Raw genomic sequence first — 10,252 nt, 5'->3', positions numbered from 1 at the left:
TTGGAAGTAACGAACTGCATGCATTGCTAAACTCTGCATGAACTGGATAATGAGTTTCCTTCACTTGCCCTCAGTCACCAAGGCATAGTAGGCTTTCCATGACCTCACACTAATCTTGCTGCTGCCCCAAGTGATTCTGAATTACAGCCATCTCGATGTAACGACAGCATGGGCAGTAACATAGAAGAGATAAATCAGGGTACTCAAGCTAATTTAGTGAGGGCTTTCAGTTGTAGCAGTGGGGTAATTTCCAAACCAAAATAGAGGATAAAGAGTTTTGTTCCCATTCTTCCCTTAAAAATAGAAGTAAGATAACGAAAATGATTATAAACTTGTCTAACTAAAACCTTAACTTTCTTTCCATATCATACCAGTATCTTGACATCAAGGTTTTTTTTTTTCTTTTTTTTTTTTTAAGATTAATCATATGGGCAATGACCTATATGCACAAAAAATATGCAATGAGTACTTACATTTATGTTTTCTTCAAAAGACTGAAAATGAATATATGTATTTTCCAAATTATATTTCCATTGAAATCCTACTTCTCCTAAATGTAATAAATCAAAACTGCAACCTAAGTATGGCTGTGATACCAATGCACTTAACTCTCAGCTGTCTCTTTCTTTTTCCAGTTATTAGGGAGCTTATTTGAAAGTATTTCTGTTAATATAGGTTAGGATCACTGGAAAAAACTCAAAGCTGGAATATATGCAAAACCTCAAGAAAAATGGCAAGAAGGGAAAAAAAGAGACCACCATGTTTATTTACACTGCAATTGTGACTACACTTTTTTGTTTGTTTTTGACAAATATAAAGATGAAAACCTTTCAGTGTTTTTTCCCACATCAGTGGTTTGATATTTCTCATGCTACAGTTTCCAAAAGGCTACGTTTGGAGATACTAAGTATTCCATTACAGAAGTTCAGGTTTTTTGTATGTATTTTACAAGTGTTTGGTATTATAGTCAATTATCACTACACCTTTCAAATTGTCTCATTTTTGAAGAGGGACCTTTTATAAGGTATCACTCATCATTTTAAAAACATGACAGTGCCATGAATATATTTTCCATAGTGCACTAAAAGGTGAGATGATATTTTAAAGTCAAGCTTATTTGAAGTCAAACTTAGGCACATAGTACACATTGATCTCTCAAGGGTTCAAACATTCATGCTGTCTCTGACTTCAGAACATTTATTGTTACATTAGAATAACAGCAGATAGCTGATACAGAAAGTCCTATGCAATAGTTATAAAAATTACTACTTAAAAAAACAATGATGCCTTACATTCTGCTCAGACAATGAGCACACGAGCTGTGGAAGAATGTCTCCCTTCACAACTGCCTCTGCCAGGTCATCATTGTAATTGGCAAGTCTCCCAAGAGCCAAAGCAGCAGTCTGTTGAACAGTTGGGACAACATCCAGCAAAAGAGGTCTCAGCAAAGACATTACACCTGAGTTACACCAGGAAGAGAAAATCCCATTTGTTAAGCAGAAACGTTTCTAAACATTTGTCTTTATGCATAAAAACCTATTAAATCACTCTTCCAGGTAATAAAAACTTGTAGGAAATCCAGGTGGCCCACTGAAATGAAGTTAGCGCTTCGATAGCACTGTTGATGTATGGCAATGTTTCTGCCCATTTTTCATAGGTACAAAACACTTCTGAAATACAAAAAAAAGTCACATGTAGAAATAACCTACATTCAAACATCTATAAAATACATGTCTTCAAGTATACACAAGAAAATAAGGTATATTCAAGCATATATAAAATGCATGTGTTAAAGTATGCACAGGAAACTCCACTTGGAGGTCCTGGTGAGCTGACATTGGCATGTCACTCATTCAGCATGCCAGCAGAACCTCTACATCAAACTACACCAAATTACATTTCATCTATTATAAGCAATGATTGATTTGGGGACCAATATCCATAATTTATTATACTGCAGATACAAAAGTTGAATATTTTCTCATCATATTATTATTTATGATGTGTTTTCACTGATGAGTCCACAGTGTCTCAGTTAAACGTGAAAGAATATGAAAGTCCATTCTCTGAGGTGGTCTTGCAATACATACTTGAAATTATAGGTGAGGTAAGCAGCTATGACATGAACTATTAGCAGTTATGGCCTAAAAAAGTCTTTACACAGATAAACATCTGGCTAAAAATAGGAAGTGGGAGGAGTAAACTTTCCATTCTTGCAATAGGAGGGACGAGGTCACAATGCAATTCTGCAGGCCTCCATGGTGGGACATGTACCATTCAGCATTCATCTATGATCTGGAACAGCAGGAACAGTGAGGTGAGACTTTGCTGGTGACTCAAAGTTATTCCAGGTAGTCCCAGTGAGGGAAAGTATAAGGAACTAGAGACTGAATGACTAGATAACAAAATGGCAAGTGAAATGGAGCACATATGGGGAAGTCAATCCCAACCTCACATATGCAGTGATGGGCCCCAAACAGATCACTACTACGCAGGAGAAAGATCTCCATGTTAGAACAGACAGTTCCATGGAGATTCCAGCTCACTGCTCAGTAGCAGAGAAGAAACGTTACCCACAGAAGTACACAAGAGTGCTCAGGATTATCTGGAAAGGAACAGAGGCCAAAGCAGAGACTATCACTATGCTGTTGTATAAAACTATCCTACACTCAATACCCTCCCCTAGAGCAGAACTGAAAAAAGTTCAGTGAAAGGCAACAAGGACAATCAAAGATGACCACTCTGTATGTGTAAGCTCTTCTACAGTTAAACTAAGACTCTTCAAGAGGGATATAAATGAGATCCACACAGTTACATAAACAATACAATTTGTAAGATCTGGGAAGGGAAAATTACTTGTATCGTGATTCTTCAAAAGTGCTGTCCCTGTACCAGCCAGTTGCATGAATTAATACTTCTGAGCTTTATACCTCAGTAGGAAAGCAATGCTCTCTGAACATGCAGAAGTGCTACAACAAAACACCAAACACTCAGAGTTACAGTCAGAAGTCTCCGTACCAGCCGTTTCAGTTCTTTCCATTACATTTTTTTTTTGCTAACAAAGATAAAGATTTGGCTGGGTGACCGTGGAAGAAAGCAAGACTTCCCTTCTTGAGGGCTCATGCGGTTATAAGCACTGAACAAAGATCTTTTGGCACAACAGTCCCACAACAGTGGGGTCACTGCCTAATGGCAGATGATACCCAGGTGCTGAACAGGCACACCATGACAAGGAAAAGCTGAGGGCCTTAGAGCAAGGAACAGTCCAAATGGATGGAGGCTATAACAAGTTACACCCATAGTCTACTTCTATATAGAAGAGTACTCTGAAAAGAAAAAAAAAAGAAAAAAAAAGTTGAGCAGCAGTGTAATTCTCACAGAGAACATTTATTTTAAATCAAAACCAAATTGCTCCCAGTAAGAAAATAGCCTAATAATCTCTATGTGGCTCTGAAAGACTGGGGGCAGCAGGGTTGTAAAACTAACCATGGAGGCCATGCTGACCACTAATGAATTTGCTCTGGGAAGGTCAATACTCCAGACAGAAGCTGGACTGCCACAAGAGGTACGGCCTCCCAGGATGTTCACAAGTCAAAATAACACAGGTCTTAGTGGGGCACGCAGTAAAAGAAGAAAAGTGACATGAAATTGTGATGTCTAATAGCACTACAAATGCACCAAAAATAGCTCTGTAACATGCGTTAATTGAACATATACATGTAGAACACAAGGAAACAGGTCTGTAGTATAGCTGGGGCCTGCTCACACTTCTGTCAAAGCCACTGGAAGCTGAAAGAGCCCTCCTGTGTACCAACAGACAAAAACTAGATCCTCCAGTATTGTAAGATCAACGTGAATTCATTTAGCATTTTGCAGAAATCACTACTTCAGACTGTTGTCATCATATTGACATCTTCTCACAAACTCTCCCAAGTAGCAGGTATGGTCTCATTAGCAAGTTGTGCTTCATATTAAAATGCACTAAGTACCCTGAAAAATTAAAAGTAAAAACAAATAAATATGAGTTGAGGCCAACCCCGTATATCATCTATAGCGAGCTATCTCCTAGCAAGTCACCTGCACCCCCTATGGGAGGGCATTTTCTTGTCCTTCCCTCTAATATCAATTGCATGCTTGAACAGCTGCTGAAATTCCTAAGGGGACCTCATGCTGTTCTGACTCTATTTACACTGAAGATATTTCAGTAAAGGAGGAACAGTTAGGAGTAGTACACATGTATTTAGTGTACAGATAATACATTTGAGCCCTTAACTTGAGATAATATGAAAACAAGATTATTTAATAAATAACAAAGGGGGGGGAGTAGTTTCACTAATATAAAAGGGGCTGTTAGAAGTGGTTGGAGGCGAGGAAAAGTAACACTTCAGTGTGCAGTGTCCTGACCCTAAAAAAACCAAGAGCCTGATGAGTAGGACATTCAACCAGGATGTGGCAGACAGTTCAATTCTGGTGATGGTCTCAAAACCCAATGACATTTAAATAGACTAGAATCCCTTTACCCAGGAGAAACCCATAAGCTAGATCCAGACCACGTGACATGTTTCTGGCCTGCATGACACACCTAGACACCATGAAAACTAAAAGCACATTTAAGAAAGTTTACATATACATATACTTTGATTTGTCCCAAATATGAGATTTATATAATTTGTATTTTCAAGATTAGCTGATACAGATTTCACTTTTAGAATAGGCTAACAGGCCTTGAGCCTGAAAATGCTTCCAAGCAGCATGCCTCCCCTTGACCAATACCATTCATTTCATGGTAGTCATCACCAAGCTTTACATGGCTTATACATTTAAGTGTCAGCACAAAACGTTCCACTGCAAATTATTTCAGCTGATGAAACTGAAGGTGAGGAAAGAGGCGAGAAGTGAAATGGGAGTTACTGTTTGAAGAAAGGATACAAGATGCTAAAACAGGATTGAAAAAAACAGTGAATGGATGGAAAAGATTTAGAAATAATAGAAACTGGGCTAATCCTCAAGGAGACTATATTTTCGCAAAGTGATGTTTGAATGTGAGAAAAGACAGTGAACAAATAATTATCATGACAAGAGCTTTGGAGGAACAAGAAAAAGAAAAATCAATTCCTGTTGCTGTACAAGCCTTATATCGACATCAAATTAACTGAGAATTGAGAGAAGTGTATCAGCCTAGATTATGCCTGTGCATTCAACATAATTAAAAGCTTCTATCTCTACTTCCCACCTTCTCTAAAACTAGTTTCTTTCTCTGCATCAAGATGCTATCCATCATCTCTGAATACTCTGCAAGACCAGCTGCTTCAGGAGTTTTCATCATTGTCATCATTTTTACATCTTCAGCAAACAGAGTATTTCTTTCTTTACAGCACTTAGAAAAAAAATAAACAATTAGTTCTGAGTGTGAAAACAGCCACATAGAGATTATATGGCCTCCACCAAAACACCTATAGGAAAACCAAGATGCCCACCTTTCCTTCTATGACTTTTGAAGATAGTGCTGGAAAGGATAGATGTCCCTGACACCGGAGGAGGCTTTCCTGTCCTAGGCCCAACCCAGCTCTTCCTTCCAGAGACAGCCCTATTTGGTGAGCTCCCTTATTTGATCTCTTCTTTTCTTTTGACTGTCCTGTCTACAGCAAAGTCTACCCCTCTTCTCCAAAGAGGTCCAAGCCAGGATTCCTATCAGCATTTTGAATTAAATTCCAAATTATTTAACATTATCTTACAGTAGGAAAATAGGTAAGAACCTTCCAACAACTTCCTTTTACCTCTACCATTCACTCAAGTGAACAGGGACATACAGAGCATGGAGTAGCAGTGTCTTGCTGCCGAAAACTTTAGGAGAACCCTTTGGTCTTCTTCTAAATAAGTCTGTTGTGACAGATGTAGGAAATTCATTAACTCGAATTCAAAGGCAGCAACACAGAAAGTAAACTACAAAATAAGGCATTTAGACCATTGGACTAGATTTGTTTTGGAAGAGTTCCCACTAGCAACTCAGAAACAGGGTAACAAAGAATTGTTGCCAAATATTCTCTTTTGCATCATGGAACCTTGACGGACCTTGGGCAAGAAAAGATTCCCCTTTCTAGCCTCAGTTTCCCACTCAGATTTGTTTCAAAGAATGACACACTTTAGAAGCTGAATCACCCGTAACACACGCTTCTCAAGTGGAGCTGTTGTGCACAGGCCTGATGCACTTTCTTTTAGCAAGCAAGTGCTTGCTGCTGCCTATCTGGAAAAAAAAAAACAAAACACTTAAGGGCAGGAGTGGGCTCCAAGTTTTTGTAGCCAAACAGCCGCTATTCTGGAGATGGCAGTCTTTTGATTTCTTGGGGAAAACCACCTGGAAGTCATGCAGAATCCCTCTACTCTCCTCCCAGCCCAGCCAAAACCCTTGTCAAACTTGAATAGTCACAAGTTAGAGAAACATCACTCTATATTTGAAATTCTCTCCATTTCAGCACCTGAAGATGACTGCTCCTACCCTATTCTCCTTCCTTAAAAACAAAACTTATTTCCATTTTATAATGTAAATGTGGAAAAAAGTCATTCTATGCTAGTGTTGTCTCTGAACACACTCTTATCTTGAAGATGCTGTGCTTCTAATTTATGCTTTGGGTCAAACATAATGCTGTCTTCTCATTTTTGTGTGCTGTTACACTAAGAACATTCACTGACCTAACATTAGCACTCAAACATTCGACATATCACCTTGATTTTTCAGGGCTCCTGATGTCAAATTCAGCTGATTTAACAAGGAAATAAAATGCAAATTTATTTCTGCCTCACCCCAACTCCCTATCTTCAACTACCCTTTCCTAGAAGCAGCATAGCAGCGAGTTTTAAATAGGAGACTTAAAACAAATTTCCCAGAAGAATGACAGAGAGAACTTTCACACTCACTCATCTTGACACAGCCTCTTCCAGGGATGATGTGGTATGCACGTCTCAAGTACATACCCCTCAAAGTGTGACTCACCCTGAGAAAGGACTCCTCACTCCAACAGTTCCATGCACAACACAACCACAATCCTTCAAATATCAAAGGGAACATAAATACAGTTTGGTAACAGAGACTCTGGGTAATCAAGCAATTCATACAGCAATTACCAGATGGCATGGGACATAATGCAGGTTCAGTTTGACAGCGGGACTGGAAATTTCTGAAGGATCAAGGAGCAGTAAGTTTCTCCTCCTTAAAAGCTCATCTGACCGATCATTTCCCAGACCCTGTTCCTGCATTAATGGAGCAGAACCAATCCTGTTCCAAGAGGACTGAGTTTCTGAAAATGTTCCTCATGGGGCTAGTTAGCAGCCACCACACAATCCTTCACAGACACATCAAAACCGAGGTGGTCACAAGGAGCTGCTTCTTTTTAATGGCCACTTGTTAAGATGAGACTGAAGTTCGTAACAAATTGAAATTCTACTTGCAAATCTCCTCCAAACGGGCCAGGAGGCTGAGAAAAGGAGGAATCCTGGAGCAGATGAGCTTTCAGTTGATTAAGTTACAGAAAAAGCCAGTCCTCCAGCTTCAGCTACATTTACTTTCTCCTCTGTCATCGCACTGGTACTTTCCTTAATATACAGCCTCCTTCTTCCCTTCATCAGGCACCAACAGGTCATCAAGCCTTGGGGAAAGCCGCTCTCCTCACTTGATCTACTACAACTCCAAAGACAACCTTTTGCTTTTCATGTCACATAGCATACTTCTCTCCCACTAAAGCTCAGCAAAGCTTTTAACTCAAAATAAAAATAATTAATTAAAAAAAAAAAAAAAGGTAAGTGCATCCTTCACAGGAGAGGGTACATAAACCCAAATGTTGAAACTGGCTATATGGGGGCACTGGAGTCTGTCCATGCATATCCACTTGCAAGGTCCAGACAGGGCAAGAACACAGATGCTTCAAGGGAGCAGCTCTTTTTCTGCACAGCTGACTCAACAGCCATCCTCCCTACACACCCTATGCTCCCAGCAGGCTTTCTACAAAGCACTGCACTATCAGGGCACATTCTTTAATATTATTTAAAATGGCAAACTACATCCTGAAATCCCTTCCCAGGGTCTGATCTTCCTTACACAGGGCCAAGTGTCCAACTGTCACATTCAAAATAGGTAGATTTAAAATACAGAGGAACAGATACAGGGGAAGATGCCCAGAGGTGAAAGAGGAGGAGAGGACTCACTCCTGGAGCACAGCTTGTATGCAGGAGCGGGAAGCCTCAGAAGCGGCTTGATACCAGGCAGAATGGAAAGGAGACCTGGGCTTAGGGTTGTGGGCCGACAGAGTGGAAGGACAGCTGGAAGAGATTCACTGGGAAAGGGTCTTCCTTTACACTGACATTTTGGAACTTTCCTGGAACCCTGCAGACTGGCCAGCAAGTAGGTAAGGCAGAGGAACAGAAGTTGAAGTTATCTGCCCGAGATGATAAAAATACCCCAGCAGCAATAAGAAGGGAACCCAGGTGTGCAGCATCCCAGCATACAGAGTCTTGTGATGACACACAGCCTGCGAGACCATACAGCTTCAAATTTCTTTTTCCATGTGCCAGACTCAGCTTTCCCTAGGACTTCCACAGCCATTATGCTTAAGAATGTGATCAGTCCCAAGAAAGGGGTTAAAGAGCTGATCTTGTAATATCTTTAAAGCCAAAGGCTGAGTTGCAAGCCTAAACTGTTTCTTAATCCCAACAATATCCTTAAGTAACTTGCAAAGTAAAAGCAATGATTCCATCACCACAAGCTCTAATGCAAAATAAATAAATAAAAAAGTAATTCATACTATGACAGAATACAAAAAATTTATACCCACAAGTAATTCAAGTCTTAATCTGATACATTTATTAATGCTGAACTGTAAATGCCTCTAAAAAACAAAACAAAACCAAACCCTATTTCAAAGGGACTATTTACAGAGTGCTGCACTTCACAAGGCAGAGGAAGAAAGAATTAGGCCCTCAGTGACTACCGTTCTTAGAAACATACTGGAACCAGTTCAGATTTTCTCCTAAATTTTCTAAAAGACAGAAGACCTGCCTAAATCTCAGTGCAAGAAAGAGAGCTCAAGTTCATCTGCCATTATAATTGAAAATAGTCTGTTTCTAGGATTTTAAATTTTGGAAGGATGAGGGGGTGCGGAGCTCAATAATGCATTCCAGTACCAAACTTCATGAGCTGTAACTGCCAAATGAATAGATTTATTTTTAAGAAATATGTTTAAATCTGTTACTATCAAAGTAGCTTCTCCCATTAGTCAGCAGCCCCCCCAAAACGAGATTTGATACATTAATTGTCTGACATTGTTCGAAGTATATATTTACTAAACAGAAAAGGTTTAGGAGTTTTAGAGGAGATTTTTTTTTTTTCCAAGTATCCATTAATTAAACATTCAAACGACAAATCCTGCAATTATTATTCATGGTAGTATTTAATCATAAGGAACAACCTTATCAAAGCCATCCACAGAGTTGTGGAACACAGGAAGAGTTCCGACAAAGGAATTTCTCTGATCATTCCTTGCACTTCTCTGCCACCAGAAAGCTGTTGAGCTCCCAGGCAGTAACCCCCCAGGACATTCCTGACCATGAGAGAGCCAGTGCCATGTAAATGTGTCAAAGTCCAGGGCCAGATTCCAGTTCCCTGGTTACAACCACTTTCGGGATTTCTGCTCAGCGGGAAAGGCAGCTCCAGAGCTTGATGAGATACAGAAGCCTCAGAAGAGAGATGCCCTGGGAAAAGGTGGGGTTCCTGTTGGCCCGCTCTGACTTTCTTTCCATCTTGCCAGTTCCCGCCAGTTTTCCTCACAGGTCACACATAGGAGTCTCCACAACAATGGTACCCTGAAGTTTCTCAACAGCCAAGCCAGTGTAAGAAACTCCCACCTCTGATCCTGGCCGCTTGCTCCCCTCCATGCTGCAGTCTGCCATCTCCTAATTAGCAACACCACCACTGCTTGCGCCTGGTTTAATACCACAGAAGCTGGGCTTACAATGTAGTAAAGAACTATTTTTTAAACACACTCCCATCTTTCAGGATGTTAGCATGGTGTCCAGAGACACCTCCACAAAGAACAAGCTCTCAAACTAGTATTTATTTTCCTTATAAGATATTAAGTATTTATCAAAAGGACTTCTAAAAATGGCACCAAACACTTTATTCCTTAAGCACTGATCTTTCACTGCTGCAAGTCTGAATTTTGGATATTCCAGGAGTATAAAGCGAGGCCAATAATACAAGAGT

The 10,252-nt window shown here is 39.9% G+C and overlaps 1 protein-coding gene across 1 annotated transcript in view; it reads right to left on the bottom strand.

The window, feature by feature from the left end:
- The window catches only part of SPAG6 (sperm associated antigen 6), a 32,050-nt gene extending 22,111 nt beyond the window's left edge, over positions 1–9,939 (bottom strand). Inside the window, exons 1-3 of the mRNA XM_009709754.1 lie at positions 9,852–9,939; positions 8,646–8,758; positions 1,293–1,466 (exon numbers count right to left, since the gene is read on the bottom strand). Of these exons, the coding sequence (XP_009708056.1) occupies positions 1,293–1,466; positions 8,646–8,758; positions 9,852–9,939 (375 nt within the window). The remainder of the gene's footprint in view (positions 1–1,292; positions 1,467–8,645; positions 8,759–9,851) is intronic.
- Between the last annotated feature and the right edge of the window lie 313 nt (positions 9,940–10,252).

The sequence above is a fragment of the Cariama cristata genome, unplaced genomic scaffold (assembly GCF_000690535.1).
Source record: "Cariama cristata isolate BGI_N322 unplaced genomic scaffold, ASM69053v1 scaffold21930, whole genome shotgun sequence".
Taxonomy (NCBI): domain Eukaryota; kingdom Metazoa; phylum Chordata; class Aves; order Cariamiformes; family Cariamidae; genus Cariama; species Cariama cristata.
This window is presented reverse-complemented; position numbering and strand designations above follow the sequence as displayed.